Here is a 23413-nt window from a genome sequence, read left to right as displayed (position 1 = left end):
AATGGCCCACTTTAGAAAACAATTCTATTCATTAGAAAACAAATTACGTAGCTGTATTTCAATGATCTGATCATCCTAATACTTGGCCATTTGTTTCCTCTCAAAAGTCAAATAATCAGATCATACAGAACTTGCAAAAATAAACGGAAAAATAAAATGGCCCTTCAAATCACAAGTTTGTCCACGCGTCCATTGCATTTACAAAATATATATTATATATAATTTTAGCTTTTCCTGAGACAAATGGTGATATGTGGCCCTCTTGGTGGTTAAAGGGATGCACTTGCAGCCCTTGAAGCATATCAGGTTGCCTGGCTGCCCATCACGGTTTTCAATAGAACCCAGTTTGGAATAACATTTTAAAAAAGACCATTAGGCCCTTACCATCTACAGTACAAGAGCCTTCGGGCGCTGGTTTCTGGGCATATGGCAAAGGAGGACTATTTGAATCGGACAGGTCATCTTCATCCTCCTCATCTATTTCACACACCATCTGACTGTTGGAGAAATCCAGGCTGCCATTCTGAGTGTACCTCTGGGCAAAGTCCTTCTCTAGTTCCTCCACTTTGGGCTTTACATCTACACCTAATCAACAAGAAATATACACCATCATTACACAAGTTTCTTCTAGGTGTATGATCAGAACTAGATTAAGGGACTTATGTACTTGTCTAGGAGCTGCAGGCTGTGCGGGAATTTCTGCGAGTTTGTACGTATTTTTAAAGCAGCAAACAAACCTGGTTTTGCCTTGGAAATGAGTGCCGCTTTAAAAATACGGACAGGCTCGCTGGAACGCCCACACAGCCTGCAGCTCGCAAGCTATTCCATCCATTGTGCCCCTTCACATCTTCTGATTGACAAAACAAATAAAACATAACATGAGTCAGGAAACCTAAATCACTAGTGGATGTTTCGGTTATGAGCATAATCTTAACAGTTTGCAATACGTAAGGATAACTTGCTGAAGCCTATTTTAAGAAGATATAGGTAACATAAAAATACAGCTTCTGATTTAAGATTCACGCCAATACAGGCATGTCCTAAAATGTGGCATGTGACTGATACGGGTTGGATATGGGTGACCGGTGGCCGGGATCCCGGTGGTCAGCATACCAATGCTGGGAACCCAGATGCCAGAATGTCGGCAGGAGGGCAAGCGCAACAAAGCCCCTTGCGGGCTTGATGACTTGCTGCATTCGCCACAAGTTCTATTCCCGCTCTATTGGTGTTGTGTGTATGTGTCACACTATGTCGTTTTAGTAGGGTTCCGTGCCAGTGGCGCAACCTGTGAATAGTGGGCCTAGGTGCAAAAATATGCTTTAGGCCCCCTCTTCCGCTCCCAAGGTCACAATACAGTGCATCCGGAAAGTATTCACAGTGCTTCACTTTTCCCACATCTTGTTGTTACAGCCTTATTCCAACCTGAAATAAATTAATTTTTTCACCTCAAAATTCTACACACCCCATAATGACAACGTGAAAAAGTGTTTTTGAGATTTTTGCAAATGTATTAAAAATAAAAAAAACTAAGAAATCACATGTACATAATTATTCACAGCCTTTGCTCAATACTATGTTGATGCAGCAATTACAGCATCAAGTTATATTGACTATGATACCACAAGCTTGGCACACCTATCTTTGGGCAGTTTCGCCCATTCCTCTTTGCAGCACCTCTCAAGCTCCATCAGGTTGGATGGGAAGCGTTGGTGCACAGCCATTTTCAGATCTCTCCAGAGACGTTCAATCAGATTCAAGTCTGGGCTCTGGCTGGGCCACTCAAGGACATTCACAGAGTTGTCCTGAAGCCACTCCATTCATATCTTGGCTGTGTGCTTAGGGTCGTTGTCCTGCTGAAAGATGCAGCGTGTCCCAGTCTGATGTCTAGCGCGCTCTGAAGCAGGTTTTCATCCAGGATGTCTCTGTACATTGCATCTTTCCCTCTATCCTAACTAGTCTCCCAGTTTCTGCCGCTGAACAACATCCCTACAGTATGATGCTGCCATCACCATGCTTCACTGTAGGGATAGTATTGGCTTGGTGATCAGCGGTGCCTGGTTTCCGCCAAACATGATGCCTGGCATTCACGCCAAAGAGTTCAATGTTTGTCTAATCAGACCACAGAATTTTGTTTCTCATGGTCTGAGAGTCCTTCAGGCACATTTTGGTAACTCCAGGAAGGCTGCCATGTCCTTTTTAATAAGGAGTGGCTTCTGTCTGGCCACTCTGCCATAGAGGCCTGATTGGTGGAATGCTGCAGGGATGGTTGTCCTTCTGGAAGATTCTCCTCTCTCCACAGTTGAATGCTGTATTCTCTGACAGAGTGTCCATGGGGTTCTTGGTCACATCCCTGACTAGGGACCTTCTCCCCCAATCGCTCAGTTTAGACGGCCGGCCAGCTCTAGGAAGAGTCCTGGTGATTCTGAGCGTCTTCCATTTACGGATGATGAAGGCCACTGTGCTCATTGGGACCTTCAAAGCAGCAGATATTTTTCTGTACTCTTCCCCAGATTTGTAGACCTCCAGACAATCCTGTCTTGGAGGTCTACAGACAATTCCTTTGACTTCCTGCTTGGTTTGTGTTCAGAACATGCACTATCAAGTGTGGTACCTTATATAGACGGGTGTGTGCCTTTCCAAATCATGTCCAATCAACTGAATTTACCACAGGTGGACTCCAATTAAGCTGTAGGAACATCTCAAGGATGATCAGTGGAAACATGATGCACCAGAGCTCAATTTTGAGCTTCATGGTAAAGGCTGTGAATATTTATGTAGCTTTTTAATTTGTAATAAATTTGCAAATACCTAAAAAAAAAAAAAAAGAACTTTTTTCATATTATCATTATGGGGTATGGTGTGTCAAATTTTGAGGGAAAAAATTAATTTATTTCAGTTTGGAATAAGGCTGTAACATAACCAAATGTAGAAAAAGTGAAGCGCTGTGAATACTTACCGGATACACTGCATGCTACACAGCAATGGGTGACGGGGAGAGAGAGAGAGAGGGTGACAAGCAGGGGGTGACAGGGAGAGGCATTGAGTGAAGGAGAGAGGGTAGGAGGAAAAGGGTAAAGGTGATGGGGAGAGCGTGACAAGTAGAAGATGACAGGGAGAAGCAGTGGGTAACAGAGGGTGAAGGGGAGATGGTAAGGGTGATGGGAAGAGGCTGACATGCGAGATGGGAAGAGGGTGACAAGGAGAAGCAACGGGAGAAAGGTAGAGGGTGACGGAAAGTGGATGAAAGGGAGAGGCAGTGGGTAACGGGGAGAGGCAATGGATGATGGGGAGAGGGGAGGGTGACAGGCAGAGGGTAAACAGGGAGAAGCAGGGAGTGACAGGGAGAGGGTAACAGGGAGAGACAGAGGGTGACAGTGGGAGAAAGGGAGAGGCAGTGGGTGAGGGAAAGTGGGAGAAAGGGTGGGGGGAAGGGAGAGGCAGTGAGTGATGGTGAGAGGATGACAAGTAGTCGGTTACAAGGAGAGGCAGAGGTGATAGAGAGCGGGTGATGGGAAGAGGGTGAAGGGTGGCAGCAAGGTCATGTGACATCTCAGTAGGAAGGAGTAAAAGTGGTAAATTGGGTTGAAAGGGTTCACTGGGACATGAAGGGAAAGTATCAGTAGGGGAAACAAGCAAAAAAAAACAAGGGGGTTTAACATGAGAGCTGAGGAAAGAATGCTGAGAGAGAGAGAGAGAGAGAGAGAGAGAGAGAGAGAGAGAAATGTGTGGGGAGGAAGAGAGAGGGAGAGAGAAAGGGGGAGAGAAAGGGGGAGAGAGAGAGAAGGGAGAGAGTGGGAGAAAATGAGGTGATGGAGGGAGAAAGAAAGAAAGGAGGGGGTAGAGAGAGAGAGAGAGAGAGAGAGAGACACACACACACAGACAGACAGAGATTAGGAGTATGTTGTGAGTGAAGGACTAACCTTTTACCCACTCCACGATCCTTGTGCATGCATAGATGCTGACGCAGCAGCCGCAAAGCATAGGACCCACGAGTGACGAAGGAGACTCGAATGGCATGCCCGCCTTTCAGGTCATCTGAGGCAACTGAGGCTCCTCTCCTCTGGTTTTCATGACAGGGCTTTTCACTAAATCATGATGTTGGGACCCAGCACAGCAGCCTGTCAGACAGTGTTACTGAGTCTGAGGGGTGGAGAAGGGAGAGACTGGCCCCTCCTCCATCTCGGCCGGGCATGGAGGCTGTCATTAATGAAAGCAGCGTTAAATTCACTGTGTGGGGAGGAGCAGAGAGAAGACAAGACGAGAAGGGGAGGAGAAGGGAGAGAGCGGCCCTTCCTCCCCCTCCAGTCAGATTGCTGTCAATCACATGTTTCAGGGCAGGCATCAGCAGTGATTCTACTGTACTGCCGGCAGGCAGCGCAGCGGCACATAATGAGTCAGGGTCACTCATTGTATTGTCGGCGGCTGTGGGCCCCTTCACTGCGGTGGGCTAGTTCCGCCACTGTGCGATGCCCTGCTCTTTTACTGGCGCCCTGCTAAAACAGCCTGCCCGTTGTGCATGGCATCTAGTCACATTAAAGGAAGAGCTTTGGGGAAGCCCAGTACCTTCTTAAGTGCTGGGCACGTCCCCATTAGTGACTCTGGCGGGCAGAGCCGGCCCTAACCAATATGATGCCCTAGGCAAGATTTTGGCTAGTGCCCCCTAGCATCACCCTGGTTCCGCCTCTGACCTTGTACCTCTTTCCCAGCACCATCACCCCTCACCCATAGCAGTCCTTATTTTGGGGTTTGTACCCCCTATATTTTAAATAGGAACAGTTCGCACATTTTGCGCACAGCCCAAGAAGGGGTGTGTTTTTGCTGCCAAGGGGCATGGGCCCACAATAGTAACCCCAATTCCAATTATGCCACACAGTACTGCAACTTTATTCACATTTGATCATGCGATAGTGTCCATAATTCATATTACATCCCACAGTAGTATCACTTGACCTTATAAACGTTACTCCTCACAGTAGAGCCCCTTATTCACATTACATCACACTGAATTGCTCCTTATTCACATTACACCACACCCTATTGCTCTTTATTCACATTAGACAACACAGTAGTGCCCTTTCTATACGCAACGCCACATAGTAGAGCACCTTATACACATAATGCCACACATTAGTAATGCATTTATACACATAATTCCACACAGTAATGCCCCTTACACATATGAGACACATTATTAATGGCCTTATAAACATAATGCGCCTTACACATTATGACAACCTTTATTAATGCCCTTTTACACATAATGTCCCTTACACATATGCCGCACATTATTAATGGCCTTATACACATAATGACACATAGTGCCCCATACACATTTGCTGCACATTATTAGTGCCCTATGCACATAATGACACACATAGTGCCCCTTACACATTTGCTGCACATTATTAGTGCCCTATACACATAATGACACACATACAGTAGTACCCTGTTACACATATGCCGCATACTATTAATGCCCTTACACATAATGACACACATAGTGCCCCTTACACATATGTTGCACATTATTCATGCATTTTTACATGACACACATAATGCTCCTTACACATATTCTGAACACTACTGCACAACCAACCCACTCACATGCACACAGCACTCACACTGCCACTAACACTGTGACCTCTGCCTCTGCTTGGATACAGATGTGTCCTCATAAATCTTACCTCATTGCTAACCTCAGGCACCTTTTTTTATGAAAATGCATCTTATTTGCATTGCTATGTGGCTAGGATGCACAAGCAGCTTCTGCTGATTAAAATGATATGCAGCATGCCTATATACTGTGTGAGAATGTGGCTGTATCTGCATATGAAATGCTACACACAGAATATAGGCATGCCACATATCATTTTAATCAGCAGAAGCTGCCGATGCCCCTAGGCATATCAAATGCCCTAGGCAATTGCCTAGTTTGCCTATGGCCGGCTCTGCCGGCCCGTAATAGAGAACCCAGTGGGGATGTACCCCACTCCTTTTCCAGCGCCACTGCTCCCACCCTAGCGGGTATATAGTATACCCGGTAGTGTGTATATACACTGTATTATATCTGTATCTTCAGTATAAACCATGCTGTTGATTTTGTTGTTTGGAACTACTGCAATTCCCCCAATACAGTGATTTCTCCAGGGAATCATAGGCCGTAGTATGTTTGAATGTATACAGCAAGAAGTGAATGGACAACCTGCCGTGTCATTTCACTGGTATTAAAAAGACACACAAGTGCTGCTCCCTGTAGTCAACATTTTCAAGGAGAGGGGGTGGGGGGGAATTAATAATTCTGGTTATAACCAGAAGTCCTGCCCGATATAAATCCCCTAGGTCTGCAGCAAGAGACAGGTTTACACCCTTCCATAGAACAATCACCTTCTGGAGAGAACGTAGGGTTGTCAGCAGTAAGATACAACTGGGAGAACACTGGGCGTGGCACCACACTGTTACACCTTAGGGAGGCTTCTATAGAATTGTGAAGAGCTTCCTCAAACCGAGCAGATTTCAGCTGTCCTGCATATGAGTTACCCATGACCTGCAAAACACAAAAAAATATTACATTAAATAATTGGGGGGGGAAATGGCAGAATTAAGGAGGGCACCAAACATAGCACTTAGCTTAGCTGAAAGTCTCCTTTATCTTCAAACAGATGCGAAGACATTTTGATGGTACTTATGAAGACAAACATCTGAGAGATCATAATGTATAGTTAGAGGAGCTATTAAATGTCCAGAAAAAGCTAATGAAGTGTGGCGCACACAAACGGTGTGTGGCCATGGCACCAAGTCTCACAGGCTCTCAGTGAATTGATAGAAATGGATTCATCAACAAAACAGCTGCCCCATCATGTGTACGTAATAGGCCTATTATAACATAAAACTGCTGGTGCTGAAAGCACCCTGCAACATGATAAATACTATCCTAAGAGGGTAAAAGCTAATCCACGGTATCAGAACGTCTCCTTTTAAAGCTCTTTGGGCCTTGTATGCATCTTCTTTGCTATGTTTAGTTAGTATAGAAGGTTACAATATTCCTTTGCTTGCCTTATTGAGTCCCATCTGTCAAATGTAGGCGGGGGAAGGGACTTTGTGCTCCTTAATACAGGGCAGGTGGTCAGTATAAAGAAGCCATGGGACATGTCACAATAATAAGTAACACAAGGCATGACAATAAATTAGAGCTAAACATGACAAACAGGGATTTGGAAGGTGCGGGGGAGGCACGTGTCATACAATGGAGATCACCACGGGGGACATGTCACAGAAGTGTTTAAATCTATTTGTTGAACAGCTGTTTTCAGACCCAAGCCTCATTTACATAAACTGCGTGAATTCTTAAAGATTTTCTATAAGCTCCAGCAGTGACCAAATTAAGACTAGATTGTGTTTTTTTCTTGTTACACATTATATATATATAGGAAATAGTAAATGCACTGCATCACAGTGTCTAGTGGAAACATCCATCACTCTTATTTTGATTTAACACCCACTATATGGAAATTATACAGGCGATTAACTGCTTACTGACCAGTTTGGCAACTCATAACTTGCTGAGCCAATAGACCCTGGAATAAGATTTAGGTTACATGTTATTGAAGCGAGACTACATTATACTAATGCTATCAATTCTGTAATTTTGTTTCATTTGAAAATTCAATAAATAGATCAGGGGATGATAAACTAAAACATTGATACAAATGCAGCAAGGAAATGTAAAAACAAAATAATGCAACATTAGTACTTCAAGAAAGAGAGAGAGAGAGAGAGAGAGAGAGAGAGAGAGAGAGAGAGAGAGAAGAAAATAAAAGAATAAAAAGAAAAAAAAGGGAAAAAAAAGGGAAGAAAGGAAAAAAGAAAAGGATAGACAGACAGACTTGTGTTTTAAATTTGAGGCCAAAATTGTTGCAATTGTCCGGTCAACCTAGTGACTTTAGTGAACATATAAAGAGTTAAGCCCCACTGTACACACTGGGCAAGAGCACAGGGTGATGTGAACGATAATCTTTTTTGCAAGATCTATTATTCATATCATCCAGTGTGTGTGTGGATAAATGAAGAACGATGTGCGCACCTGCGGGTCATTCTCATTCATCCATGTTCTACTGAACATGCAGCTCAATGTTAACTATGTTGTTGAGCTGCATGTTCGGCAAGTGCCGGGGATGACGTCACTGAACAATATCATTCAGTGTGATCTCCCCTATTTATTATTATTATCCATTATTTATATGACGCCACAAGGGTTCGGCAGCGCCCAGATACAGAGTACATATGCACATAATCAAAACAGGAAAACAGGGACTTACAGTAGAAGACAGTAGCTAAGCATAACTACTTCAGTAGACGACACTGAGATAAGTATCAAGGTAACAGAGATCTGCAGGATTTGGGCAGTTGAGGATTATTAAAGTAAGAAAAGGATAATCGCATGAGGGAAGATGGCCCTACTCGTGAGAGCTTACATTCTAAAGGGGAGGGGCAGACAGACATGCGTGACACAGATGGGGTAGACAGAGTGTGGGACAGAGGGTTAGGATGAGTTTTGGCTGGGTTTGGTAAAGAAGTGGGTCTTGAGAGCACGTTTGAATTTCTGTAGAGAGGTGGAGAGTCTGAGGGGGAAAGGTAGAGAATTCTAGAGTAAGGGAGCAGCATGTGAAAAATGTTGGAGGTAGGAGTGGCAGGAAGTAAACAGAAGACAGGAGAGTCTGCGTGCATTAGCAGAGCGAAGAGGACAGGTGGGAGAGTAAAGGGAGATAAGGTTAGTGATGTAAATGGGAGAGGAGTGGTTGAGTGCTTTGTGAGAAGTTTGAATTGGATTCTGAAAGGGAAGGGGAGCCAGTGAAGGGCTTGTAGGAGAGGGGAGGTGGACATAGTGCGTTTGGTGAGGAAGATGAGCCGGGCTGCGGCATTGAGGATAGATTGGAGTGGAGAGAGGCAATTGTCAGGGAGGCCAGTTAGGAGGAGATTACAGTAATCCAGTCTGGAAATAATCAGTGAGTGGATAATGGTCTTGGTGGCATCCTGGGTGAGAAAAGGTCTGATCCTGGAAATGTTTTTGAGACGAAAATTACAAGTTTGTGAGAGGTGCTGAATGTGTGGTTTGAAAGAGAGGGAGGAGTCGAGGATTACACAAGACCGCGTACTTGGGGGCTAGAGGAGATAGTTGTGCCATCAATGGATAATGAGATTGTGGGAGGTGAGGATGTGCGGGAGGGTGGGAAGATGATCAGCTCAGTCTTGGACATGTTGAGTTTAAGAAAGCGCTGGGAAATCCAGGAAGAGATAGAGATACGGTAGGAGATACGAGTGAGGAGAGCCGGGGAGAGATCAGGGGAGGAAAGGTAGATTTCAGTGTCATTAGCATAGAGGTGATATTGGAAGTTAAAAGAACTAATGCGTTCACCTAAAGAGGATTTACAGAGAGAGAAAAGGAGAGGACCAAGAACAGAGCCTTGGGGGACACCAACAGTTAGTGAAAGTGGGGGGGGGGGGGTAGTGTCATGAGAGGAGACCGAGAAGGAACGATCAGAGAGGTAGGAGGACAGCCAGGAGAGGGCAGTATCACGCAGACCAAGAGAGTGAAGGATGTGCAGAAGGAGAGGATGGTCCACAGTGTCATATGCAGCAGAGAGGTCAAGAAGAATAAGCAGAGAGCAGTGGCCCTTAGATTTGGCTGCATGGAGGTAATTGGACACTTCTGTGAGGGCAATTTCAGTGGAGAGAGAACAGAAACCAGATCGGAATGGGTCAAGCAGTGAGTGGGAGGAAAGAAAGGCAGTGAGGCAGTTATAGACAATACGCTCAAGGAGTTTGGTAGCAAAAGGGAGGAGAGAGATGGGTCGATAGTTGGAGAGGGTGTTTGGATCAAGAGTAGGTTTTTTTTAAGAATAGGGGAGACAAGTGCATGCTTGAAGGTAGAGGGGACAGTGCCTGATGAGAGGGAGATTGAGAAGGTGGGCAAGATGGGAACAGGCATCAGGAGAGAGGTAGCAGAGGAAGTGGGAGGGTGTAGGGTCAAGTGGGAGGTGGTGGTGGGGGAGGAACGGATGAGGGCCATCACTTCCTCACCAGTTACATGGGAGAAAGATGTCAGAGTTGGTGAGAAGGAAGGGGAGGGGTGGCAAGGGATGGGAGGTTGCTGGTCTTGTGGGATGTGATGTCCTGACATATGGAGTCAATCTTGGATGTAAAATAAGTGGCAAAGTCAAGAGTAGACAATGAGAAAGGGAGAGAAGGTGGTAGCAGGCAAAGGAGGGAGTTGACAGTTGCAAAGAAGCGCGGGGGTTGGAAGACTGGGTGGAGATAAGAATTTTGAAGTATGATTGTTTAGTGAGGGAAAGGGCAGCACTGAAGGATAAGAGCATGAATTTGAAATGGAGGAAGTCTGCCTTAGAGCGCGATTTCCTTCACTGTCGCTCGGCAGTACGTGAGCATTTTTGAAGATATCTGGTGCATTTGGTGTGCCAGGGTTGAGGTGTTGATCTGTGAGGGTGAATAGTGGTTGGTGGAGCGAAAGAGTCAAGAGCAAAAGTAAGAGATGCATTGTATAGGGATGTGGCTTGTTCAGGGTATGTGTGAGAGAGAATAGGAGAGAGAAGCGAGTCGAACAGGGAGGATAGGGATGGGGTGTCAATAGCCTTAATGTTACGCTTAGTGATTGTAGCCTTAGGTGGGAGAGATGGGGAAGCAGAGATAGATAAGTTGAAAGAGAGCAAATAGTGGTCAGATAGGGGAAAAGAGGAATTAGAGAAATCAGAAATATTTTAGCAGTGAGTGAAAATCATATCCAGTGAGCTCCCATTCACATGGGCGGGTGAGGTGGTCCAATGGGAGAGACCAATTGAAGAGGTGAGGTTAAGGAGTTTAGAGACAGGTGATTTTGTTGGGTTATCGATAGGGATGTTGAAATCACCTAGGATAATGGAAGGAATGTCAGAAGAGAGGAAGTGAGGTAGCCAGGAAGCAAAGTTGTCAAGGAATTTGGAGTAAATGCCAGGGGGACAATAAATGACAGCAACTCGAAGATTAGTAGGTTGGTAGAAGCGTATAGCATGGGCCTCAAATGTAGAGAATGTAGGGGATGTTTCTGGAGGTATAAGTTGGTATGTAGAGGGTAAAAAGATCCCAACACCACCACCATTGCGACCCCCAGGTGTGTGTGTGTGTGTGTGTGTGTGTGTGTGTGTGTGTGTGTGTGTGTGTGTGTGTGTGTGCGCGAGCGAGTGTAAGTGTGTGTGTGAGTGTGAGTGTGAGTGTGAGAGAGAGAGAGAGAGAGAGATAATATGAGGCCCCCAGGAGAGAGAGCAGCAGGAGAAGTGGTGTCATAGGGAGTAATCCAGTTTTCTGTAATGGCCAGGAGGTGTAGGGAATTGGAAATAAAAAGGTCAGGAGTTGAGGGCTATTTTGTTGCAAACAGATCTGGCATTCCAGAGGGCACAGGATAGGGGGTAGGAGTTTGTGGGAGAGATGTGAATGAGATTATCAGGGTTGCTGGAGCGTTGATGTAAGATTAATTTGGAAGCAAGGGATATAGAGGGTGTAATGATGGTGCTGGGTCCTTGGCTAGGAAGGGAGACTGCAGGAGTGAGGTAGGGAGGGAGAGTAGTACGATAGTGGTGGAGGAGAGGTGAGGTGACAGGCAGGAGGGAGAGAGCAGGGTTGAGTAGTGGGGTAGAGAGCCTGTGAGGGGGCAGAAGTAGATTGCAATGGGGAAACAGAAGAGGAGGGGAACGGAGGCAGAGGGGAGGATGGGAGACAGAGGAGAGGAGAGAGGATGAGATGTAGGAGACTGGGAGAGAAGAATAGAGGTGGTACCAGGGGACAGAATAAAGGATTAGGAAAACAAGGATTAATGGGGGATGTTGCCAGCCTGGCCATATATTGTGGATGGGGTAGATAGTGGTAGTAAAATGAGAATAGGAGGAGGAGTGGTGGCTGAATGAGAGAGCAGTTGAACTGCAGAAATAAATACGATTTGCAAGTATTTAAAATGTGGGTAATGTCTACAGGTTAACAGTAAGGCAATGTTTTGCTGATGCAAGGTGGAAAATTACACAGTATTAGAAAACAGAAAGTCAGTGTTCCTTCATTAACTATGCTTCTTGGTGCAAAATTTGTTTTTCAGGTATTTGTAGGGACCGATTAAAAATTACATAACAGGTGGGGTTTTTTTGTTTTTTTTGCAGAAAGTGATTGTATAGTTTCCTGAGTGAGTGAGGATTGGAGAATATTAGAAGTGAACATACATTTGTAGTTGGGATGCAGTCCAAGTAGTGTTGGCTTTTGAAGGATATTTTTTGCATTTGTTTGTTGTTTCATTTCAGTTTTCGACCAGTATAAGTCACAGACAACATCCTTAGAAACATTCATCCTTTGATTACATTCATCCCAGTCCGATTCAGCCAAAGCTCAACGGCCCTACACAATAGGTGACCCACCGCAGAACTGTCCAACAGCCGACAGGCGACCCGGCGGCGGGGGGGAGGTGACGGGGGCAGTGGAGTTTCTTCACTCCCCCTCGTCACCCGGCTCCATATGCATGCATGCTAATATGGATGAGATTGTCCATACTGGCCTGCATGCACAAGCGACCCTACACCAACGATGAACGAGCGCGGTGCCGCACATCGTTCATCGTTGGTGTCTACACACTGACCGATATGAACTAGTTCGTTCATATCGATCAGTGAAATCGCTAAGTGTGTAGTGCACATTATTCAGCTAGACTACACATTAATATCAAGACCAACAAACGTGTTTGTAATCACATTGATCGATTGGACCCACCCCTAGCTCATCGCCCATTTGAGGCAATAAAACTTAAACAAATGGTGCGTGGGGATGAGATCATCATAGATTCCCCAAATAACTCACAATAGAACCTGCTTAAATCTACTTATAACAATAAATCAACTATTCATTACCATGGTATTCATTTGTGATAATCAGCAGATGCAATACAACTTGCTGGTAAGTGTAGTTCCACGATTCATTACCTAGTGCTACGCAATCATGTTATTCATTTGTGATAATCAGCAGATGCACGATATAGCGCTGACTGCTAACTAGGGAAGGTGGCCCAGCGTGTACCCAGCTTTACACTGCACACATGGAAATCTTGCATAGCTTTACAATTCCGGTTCTTTATGATGTATTCATTATAAAGGGTCAGAAGTATAAATGGATAGTTAAAATGTACAAATTATGTAAAACTACTCCTCTAGAATAACAGAAATTCACAACCAAACATTGCCTAAAATATGCAAGTGCCCCCCCTCTCTGTTTTACCCTGTTTCTGTAGTGCAGTGCAGGGGAGAGTCCTGGGAGCCTTCCTCACAGCGGAGCTGAGCAGGAAAATGGCGCTGTGTGCTGAGGAGAATAAGCCCCGCCCCCTATTCCGGCGGGCTTTTCTCCCGTAGTTTGTAATATCTGGCAGGGGTTAAATACATCCATATAGCCTCAAGGGCTATATGTGATGTATTTTTTAGCCATAAAAAGGTATTTACATTGCTGCCCAGGGCGCCCCCAGCAGTGACCGTTGGTGAGAAGTGTGTGACAAACAATGGCGCACAGCTGCAGTGCTGTGCGCTACCTTCAAGAAGACTAAAGAGCCTTCTGCCGCCGGTTTCTGGACCTTCAATCTTCAGCATCTGCAAGGGGGGTCGGCGGCGCGGCTCCGGGACGAACCCCAGGGTGAGACCTGTGTTCCGACTCCCTCTGGAGCTAATGGTGTCCAGTAGCCTAAGAAGCCAATCCATCCTGCACGCAGGTGAGTTGAACTTCTCTCCCCTAAGTCCCACGATGCAGTGAGCCTGTTGCCAGCAGGACTCACTGAAAATAATAAACCTAAAAACTTTTTCTAAGCAGCTCCTTAAGAGAGCCACCTAGATTGCACCCTGCTCGGACGGGCACAAAAACCTAACTGAGGCTTGGAGGAGGGTCATAGGGGGAGGAGCCAGTACACACCACCTGATCCTAAAGCTTTAGTTTTGTGCCCTGTCTCCTGCGGAGCCGCTAATCCCCATGGTCCTGACGGAGTCCCCAGCATCCACTTAGGACGTCAGAGAAAATAGAATTAAAACCATATTAACAAAAAACACTGCAAGAAAAAATATATACTTCAGATCTGCTCTGCAAATTCAACAAAAATGCATACTGTGAACTTGCCACCTCGCTAAAATTATAGCAATCTCTCTGTGCCCAATAAAACAGTAATATGTCAAATGTCATGGATATGAATAAAACTTTCCTTTTCTCTAAGAATTCCAGAGATTCTTTGAAGGGTAAACAAAAGCAAGCAAGAACCTCCAGAGTGGATTAATGACTGCAGGCAATCTGCATTCCACATCAAACATAGCAGACCATAAAGGACAATGGGGGTAATTCAGACTGGATCACCGCAGCGATCGCAGTCTGAATCTTTTTGTGGAGTGCGCACACGCAGCAGCCGCATTGCGCGTGCACACACCGGGAGCACAGTGAGATGCTATCAGCATCTCAGTGGCTGCGATCGCCTCTGCCTGATTGACAGGCAGAGATGGTCGTGGGACACGAGGGGGCATGCCAGCGGCATTAGAATGCTGTTGGCGGGGTGCTGTCTGAACAACGGAGGGGTATCCAGATCATTTGGGGGGGTGGGGGGGGGAGGCTGCGCCGGCTGCATGATATCACATGCAGCTGCTGCTAGCCGCAGGATGCGGCAAGAAGATCCCTGCCAGCACGCAGGAGCTGCACGGTAAGGATCTACTAGTCAGGTACAAAAGCATCGCCACTGTGCAATGCTTTTGTACCTGTGCGGCGGGGCAGAGCCAGACATGCGGAGCGGACTAGCCCTGTGCTGGGCGTCCCCCCGCATGTCTGTGAAAGTGATTGTAGATGTGCTAAATTTAGCACATCTACGATCAACTCTGAATTACCCTCAATGTGCACTGGAAGCTTCACAAGAAAACATAACATTCGCTATATTGCCTAATATCTCATTGATGTGCTAGTGATTGGCAAGATCAGAGACTGGGGTCGCTGTGCCAGAGACCTCTGGCTGTGCAGTATGTTGAAAAAGCATTTCCATTAAATGCAACTTCCTCCTCCTTCCCCCGTTAAGGCAATGACCTATGCTTCTCTCTATTGTCAGGCATCAGTTCTTGGCCGTGGCATTGATTCTTTAGCTTTTCTGAAAATAACTCCATAACTGACCTCAAACCACAGTTTTGTAAACCAGAAGCTCTATAGTGTATTTCGAGCTCAGCCGCATAAGACCTAGTACACAATTATCATCCCTAGATCAGTTGTCCAATCTCCCTCTAAATTCTCACAATGTAGGGATGGTACATGCATACATTCAGAGGCGGATTGGCCATAGGGTTTACAGGGAAGATTCCTGGTGGGCCGAAGCACCTGTGGGGCCTGTTTTGTTTGAGGACATATGGTCCTTTTTATAGACATAATGAATATGATGCAAAATAATTTGCATATATGAAAACGACTTTGCCACTTAGCCTGTGATTGCAGATGATCTAGTGCACAGGTTCTCAAACTCGGTCCTCAGGACCCCACACAGTGCATGTTTTGCAGGTCTCCTCACAGAATCACAAGTGAAATAATTAGCTCCACCTATGGACCTTTTAAAATGTGTCAGTGAGTAATTAATACACCTGTGCACCTGCTGGGTTACCTGCAAAACATGCACTGTTTGGGGTCCTGAGGACCGAGTTTGAGAACCACTGATCTAGTGTATGCTCTGTCTGCCTGCTTGGCTGACATATAAGATTGAGTGAATAGTAATTGGGATACGGTTGGTGTAATAAGCAAGAAAATATATCTTTCTAAAGAATTATATAGTTTCCTAAATTCTGAAGGTGTATCATATAATGTGCTCATAATATTTAATTTTAGTTCTTTTTAACTTCCCCCTTGATGCTGGACATGCCCACTATCTGGAAAGTCTTGGGGGGAGGGTGCTGCTGCCATGGCTAGACCTTACACCTCTGGTGCTGCTCATGTGGGGACACTAGTATACATTATTCCAGGGCCGCTTTTTGTTCCCAATCCGCCCCTGCATACATTCCTGGCAACATGGGAGAAGATAAAGAATCAACAGTAGAGAGACAAGTAACTGCTAAATTAGATGTTTCCAGGCAATACTTATTTTACCCAGGTTCTCTTTTAACTGACCATTATAATTTAAAGAAATGCATCTTAGCAGGGTGGAATTGTCGATCAATATGGAAAATGTTTAGTCTAAAATCTATCTTGATCAGACATAACCTTTCAGGAAGGAACAAGTTACTGGTATTACGATCATTTTTCTCCATAGACCTCATAGGCTTTTCACAGTGCTGCATTATCATTAATATGTATAGTTTTATCGATGAACCACATGCATACATGTTTGGTGGCATAAAATAATTTGTGGATTTTTTTTTTTTTATTAATTGTGTGTGTAATAGACAAATAATGAAAAACCTAATGTAGATGGTCAAATCTATTACAAATTATATTTTCTGAAAAAGTTCAATATAACGAACATCGTACTCAATGGGCGAGATTCAAATGTATTACTAAACGGCAGCCACTAGATGGCGCCCAACTGAGCTATTGAAAGCTCCATTCAGGCGCGATTGGCTGCCGGCATCTACATTTTAGTTCGGACCAGCAGGCGCTTTACACGGCTAAACCCAACTCTAATGGGCGCGATCAGCGCAATAGGGGACATCAATTGACTATCGCCCCCTGCGATCTCCAATCACTTTAGATGGGAGATCGGGGTCAATAACAATTGAATTCCCCCCAATGATTGTTACAATACAATAACTAATCTATGACCAACATAATTTAATAGGTGGCCCTTTTATATGCTTTTTTCAGGGTAGCGAGTTGGCAATTATGACTGGGGACAGACGGACACCCACATAAGACTGCACCATGCTGCAGAATGCCTTTGTGCTATAGAAATAAATGGCCATAGCTTTGAAGTTTAACATTTTACACTACACTATGGGGTACATTTCCTAAAGCTTGCAGAGAGATAAACTACCAAGCAATCAGCTCTTGTCATTTTTTAAACAGAGACTGTAACGTGACAGTTAGAAGCTAATTGGTACTTTCTAGCCACTTAATAACACTCCCAGCTTTGATAAATCTCCCCCTACAGGTAAAAAATACTTAAGGGTATAAGTACTATCCAGATAAAAGGGTGAAAAACGCTTAATGCATAGAAAATCCATGTACATATCGTTTCTCGATATATACTACTGGATTTTCTCTGCTGTTCTGTTGCCTGCGCCTGCTAGATGCATGATTTTCAAATGCCATAGGATCCTACGGCAGCACTAAGAGTCACAGATATTACTAAAGAGAGAGGTTCCTTACCATTGGGTGTTTCCTCCAAAACCCTTTTTACCCTCTCTAGCTGCCGTTATTATCCTTCAGCAATGAGAAAGGGAGGAATCCAGACGCCATCCTTGTACTACTTTTCACTTGTTATTTACAGTTGTGCTCATAAGTTTAGATACCCTAGCAGAATTTGTGATTTTCTGGCCATTTGTCAGAGAATATGAATGATAACTCGCAAACTTTTATTTCACTCATGGTTAGTGGTTGGGTGATGCCATTTATTGTCAAACAACTGTGTTTACTCTTTTTATATCATAATGACAACAGAAACTACCCAAACGACCATGATCAAAAGTTTACATACCCTGGAGATTTTGGCCTGATAACATGCACACAAGTTGACACAAACGGATTTGAATGGCTACTAAAGGTAACCATCCTCACCTGTTATCTGTTTGCTTTTAATCAGTACTGGGTAGAAGCGTTCCCTGTTGCCACAAATACTGCTACGTTCACTGCAAAGAAAATTGTGCAGGAATTTGTTTGTAGATATGGTATCCCTAGAATGATTGAAAGTCAGTGTGTGTGTGTGTGTGTGTGTGTGTGTGTGTGTGTGTGTGTGTGTGTGTGTGTGTGTGTGTGTATATATATATAAAAGGTCTGAGTTTCTGGACTCCTGAAAGACCCTTGCATCTTTCATCCAGTGCTGCACTGACGTGTCTGGATTCTGAGTCATCGGGAAAGCAAAATAATTGTCAAAGGGTCTGCGGAAAAAGGTAATTGAACTGTATAAAACAGGAAAGGGATATAAAAAGATATCCAAGCAATTGTGAATGCCAATCATCAGTGTTCAAACTCTAATTAAGAAGTGGAAAATATACGTTATGGTAAAAACTTACCATTGATAACGTGATTTCTCTTATGTCCACAGGTATCCACAGGATAACATTGGGATATTGTCGAGCGACAGCGAAAATGGCACCAACACGGTCACGAGCTTTCTGGCCTCCCAGGATGCATCGGGGCCTTCACCATATAGTCCCACCCACTGACTCAGTCAGATCAGTTATTTCCACAGCGATTTTAGGCAGGAACATCAGGCAGAGACCTGTTTAGGCGATAAGAACACACATGCACACCCTTCCATACAAGAAGGAAGAGGTTTTAGTGATTGTCCAGATCCTCAAACCAGATGCGTCAGGGTGGGATCCCTGTGGACATAAGAGAAATCACGTTATCAACGGTAAGTTCTTACCATAACGTATATTTCTCTGGCTGGGTCCACAGGATAACATTGGGATTCCCAAAGCCATTTTAGTGGTGGGGACGCTCCTGATTGCACAGGAGGACCTTTCGCCCGAAGTCTGCGTCATGAGAGGCAAAAGTATCCAAGGCCTAATGTCTAAAGAATGTGTTTATGGAAGACCATGTGGCTGCCCTACATATTTGTTCTGCTGAAGCACCCTGTTGTGCTGCCCAAGAAGGACCTACCTTACGTGTAGAGTGTACAGAGACATTAGCCGGAATAGGGAGATCTGCAGGAGAATAAGCTTCTGATATTACCATTCGGAGCCATCTCGCCAGCGTCTGTTTACTAGCAGGCCATCCTCTTCTATGGAATCCATAGAGGATGAAGAGAGAATCTGTTTTCCTGATGGCACTAGTACGATCTACGTAGATTCTTAAAGCCCGGACCACGTCCAGCGACGCTTCTCCCGCAGATAGTCCTGATACCTGAAAGGCTGGGACTACAATCTCTTCATTCAGGTGAAACTTTGATACCACCTTTGGAAGATAGCTAAATCTCGTTTTGAGAACTGCTCTGTCTGGAAAAAAAACTTAGGAAAGGAGACTTACATGATAATGCTCCTAAATCTGACACTCTTCTGGCTGACGCCATTGCCAGTAAAAAAAGAACTTTAACCGTTAACCACTTAAGATCTGCTCTCTCAAGTGGTTCAAACAGAGGACCCTGGAGAAAGTTAAGAACTAAATTCAAATCCCAGGGAGCTGCAGGAGGAACAAATGGAGGTTGAATATGTACTACTCCTTTAAAAAATGTACGTACATCCTGTAAATCAGCAATCTTCTGCTGAAACCATACAGTTAACGCTGAAACTTGAACCCTTTATCCAATCCTGCCTGAAGGAAATCCAAAATCCTAGCTACTTTAAAAGATCTCGGATTTAAATTTTTTCCAGTACACCAGTGAATATAGGCTTGCCATATTCTATGATACACACGGGCCGAAGAAGGCTTTCTTGCTCTAAGCATAGTTTGGATTACTTGTTTCAAAAAACCTTTAGCCTCTAAGACAGAGGTTTCAACAGCCACGCCGTCAAAGACAGGCGATCCAGATGACTGTGACAACAAGGACCCTGCATTAGCAGATCTGGACGTTGAGGGAGCAGTATGGGTGCTTCCATGGACATTCTCAACAGATCTGTGTACCAATGCCTTCTTGGCCAAGCTGGAGCTATTAGAATGATTGCTCCTTTTGCCTGTTTTATCTTTCTCACTACTCTGGGTAACAGAGATATTGGCGGGAACAGGTACACCAGCTGAAACCTCCATTCTACTGACAGCGCATCTACAAGGACCGCTCCTGGGTCCCTTGTTCTCGATCCATACCTTGGAACTTTGTTGTTCAGACGAGACGCCATAAGGTCTATCTCTGGTAGACCCCATCTGTTCACCAGTGTCTGAAACACTTCTGGGTGTAGTGCCCATTCGGTTTCCTGAATGGTGTGCCGACTGAGAAAGTTTGCTTCCCAGTTTAGTATACCCAAGAGAAATACTACTGACAATGCCGGGAGATGGAGTTCTGCCCATTTTAGAATGGGAGTTACTTCCTCCATCAATCTCTTGCTGTGAGTTCCTCCTTGATGATTGAGGTATGCTACTGTCGTCGCATTGTCTGAGCGGATCTGGACTGATCTTCCTTGTAGATTGTCCCTTGCCTGAACCAGAGCCAAGTAAATGGCTCTTATTTCTAACAGATTTATTGGCAGGCGACTTTCCCTTGCGGTCCATTTTCCTTGGAACCATAGGTTTCCGAGTACCGCCCCCCAGCCCTGCAGGCTGGCATCTGTTGTCAGGACTTGCCACTCTTTTATCCAAAAGGGTCTCCCCTTGTTTAAATGGTCTGTCTGTAGCCACCACGCTAGAGACCTTTTTACATTTAATGGAATCTTTATCATCTGCTTCTTTATCGTCTGATGATTTCTGTTCCATTTGGTCAGAATAAGGTGTTGCAACGGTCTGGAGTGGAACTACGCATATTGCACCATGTCGAAGGTTGATATCATCAGACCCAACAGTAGCATTGCTGCATGGACTGACATTGTCTGGGCTTGCAACGCTTCCTGAGCCATGACCTGCACCTTGACTATCTTTTTCTCTGGTAAGAGAACCTTCTGTAGGTTTGAATCCAATATGGCTCCCAAATGAACCATCCGCTGTGACGGATTCAGGGACGACTTTTCCCAATTTATGAGCCAACCGTGTCTCTGTAAACAAACTATCGTCTGTTGAAGATGGCTCAACAGTAAATCTTGCAACTGTGCTAAGATTAACAGGTCATCTAGGTATGGGAATATTCTTATCCCCTGTTTGCGCAGACAAGCTGCCATAACCACCATGATCTTGGTAAACACCCTGGGTGCTGTAGCTAGTCCGAAAGGCAGAGCTTGAAACTGGAAATGTTCCTGGAGGATGGCAAACCTGAGGTAACACTGATGCGACAGTGCTATAGGCACATGTAGGTAAGCATCCCGTACATCCAGAGATACCATGTAATCTCCCAGTTACATAGCCAACATTATGGAGCATAACGTCTCCATGTGGAACTTCGGGATCCATATGTATTTGTTCAACATTTTCAGATTTAGAATTGGTCGATATGACCCATTTGGCTTCTGGATTACAAACAGATTGGAGTAAAACCCCTGTCCCCTTTGTGATGGAGGTACTGGGACAATCACACCTGACTGCAGTAATTTTTGGACTGCTTCTTGCAGGGCATTGGCCTTCGACTCTATACGAGACTGGCTGGTGCAAAAAAATCTTTGAGGAGGCTGCCTCCTGAATGGGAACCCATACCCCTGAGATACTACCTTCTGCACCCAAGTATCTGCTGTTGACTGTTGCCATATGTGTGCAAAATGAAGGAGTCAGCCCCCAACCCTGGAATTCTTCAGGCGGAGGCCCGTCTCTTCAGGCTGATTGTTTCTGTTCAGGTTTGGAAGCTGGCTTTTTGCTAGCCCACTGCTTCCTATCCCTGGATTTAAACTGGGGTTGCTTAGGCTCCTCTTTAACTTTCACTTTGCTTTGCCAATGAAATGAGCGAAATTTTAAACCCTTGGGCTTAGGGTTATAAGTAGCCGGAAATCTGACCTTTTTCGATTCAGCCTCTGATTCTAGGATATCCGATAAAGGTTTTCCAAATAATATATTACCTACAAAAGGCAATGCTTCCAATTCTTTCTTGGACTCCGCATCTGCCTTCCAGGTCCGTAGCCAAACTGCTCTGCGAGCGACTACTGCCAAGGCTGAAGCTTTAAAAGCAACTGTACCTACATCAATTGCTGCTTCTTCCAAATACTGGGCAGATTGTCTTGAACGGCAAAAACGATCCTCTTGCTCCCTAGTAGGAGAAGGGATGTCATTCTCTTGTTCCTCTATCCATTCACCCATTGCCTATGCTACCCAGGCCGAAGCCATAGCAGGTCTTACCACTGCTCCTACTAGAGAAAAAATATTTTTCAAAAGGCTCTCTACCCTTCTGTCTGTGACATCATTCAATGAGGTAGATGACAGTGGTAAAGCAGATTTATGCACGAGTCGCAGCACATGTGCATCTACTTTTGGAGGAACTTCTCTTTTCGAACAATCCACAGCAGGAAATGGATAAGAATCCGATCTCTTAGGAATCTTATACTTTTTACTGGGAGCTGCCCAAGACCCATCCATCATTTCCGTCAGCTCATCTGACGCTGGGAATTCAGCTTTCACTGATTTTGTTCGTTTAAATACAGGTGGTTTAGCTTTTAACACTTTCTTGGCTGTCTCTTCCAACAAGAGAACAGCCTTCACAGCATTAATAAGTTCAGCTACATCTTCTGAACTAAAGCTCTGCGACTGATCATCATACGGAGTTGAATCTATTGTATCATCATCATCCGATGTATCATCTTGTGTAGTCTGCCACACAGACGTATCTGTCTTAGTCTTCCCTGTCTCTTGGTTGCTTGTAGAGGCTACTGGAACCAAGCCATAGGAAGGGAGCTGCATATATGGGTTCATAGTGTAACCTAACCCCTGAGGTGGTGCTACCGGAGTTAACCTGTCCGCTATTGAAGATGGAGTCTTTGCGAACATATTCCATGGTGGCTCTGTTGGTGGTTGAACCAACTCCTGTATTTTAATTCGCTGAAAAGCGAAACAGTTTGCACACAAACCCTCATAAGTGACCAATTGATTCATATCAATTACCCCTGACTTACAAGATAAGCATGTTAGGGCTGTAGGAGTGCTTCATAAATTCTCCTCATCACTTTTGCCGCTCACAAACATGGTATTAATCTGTTATTGACTACACAATTTTGTGACTGCAAATCACCCTATATGTCAGTATATAGAGGTGAAATCAATCTGACCACAGTGCACCTGATTTGAGGGTCAGAACAGGACTGACATTACACAGAAAAGTCAGCACACATACTAGCAGTCAGTCACATGTTAAAGCATTAGACATTGCCATATGAGAATACAACCTCCATAACAACTTATACATAAGTAGGAAAATTGTACTTCTGTTTTAAACTGGTTCTTTTTTCAACATAGCATGCAGAAAACACATTAATATACAGGTCTCATATGCAATAGGTACTAAAAATTAACAATGCATACTAAGAAGTAGAGAGAATTTTTAGTACTGTATACCCTGCCTCCGTAGAGCGGGATACAGGGAGACTCACCACACTTCCATATCCAAGCAAATACGCTCGTAAGATGCTGAGCGGATTCAGACGCTACTGGTGTACACTGCCGCTCTTAATAACTGATAACGGAC

The 23413-nt window shown here is 44.7% G+C and overlaps 1 protein-coding gene across 1 annotated transcript in view; it reads right to left on the bottom strand.

Annotated features, from left to right (window-relative positions):
* GREB1L (GREB1 like retinoic acid receptor coactivator) overlaps positions 1-23413 on the bottom strand; it is a 331061-nt gene that overhangs the window by 116124 nt on the left and 191524 nt on the right. The window contains exons 3-4 of the mRNA XM_063923572.1: positions 6385-6544; positions 385-585 (exon numbers count right to left, since the gene is read on the bottom strand). Of these exons, the coding sequence (XP_063779642.1) occupies positions 385-585; positions 6385-6541 (358 nt within the window). The 5' untranslated portion in view covers positions 6542-6544. The remainder of the gene's footprint in view (positions 1-384; positions 586-6384; positions 6545-23413) is intronic.

This window comes from Pseudophryne corroboree, chromosome 5, assembly GCF_028390025.1.
Source record: "Pseudophryne corroboree isolate aPseCor3 chromosome 5, aPseCor3.hap2, whole genome shotgun sequence".
Lineage (NCBI taxonomy): Eukaryota > Metazoa > Chordata > Amphibia > Anura > Myobatrachidae > Pseudophryne > Pseudophryne corroboree.
Note: the sequence above shows the minus strand (reverse complement) of the source record. Positions and strands in the feature narration are given on the sequence as shown.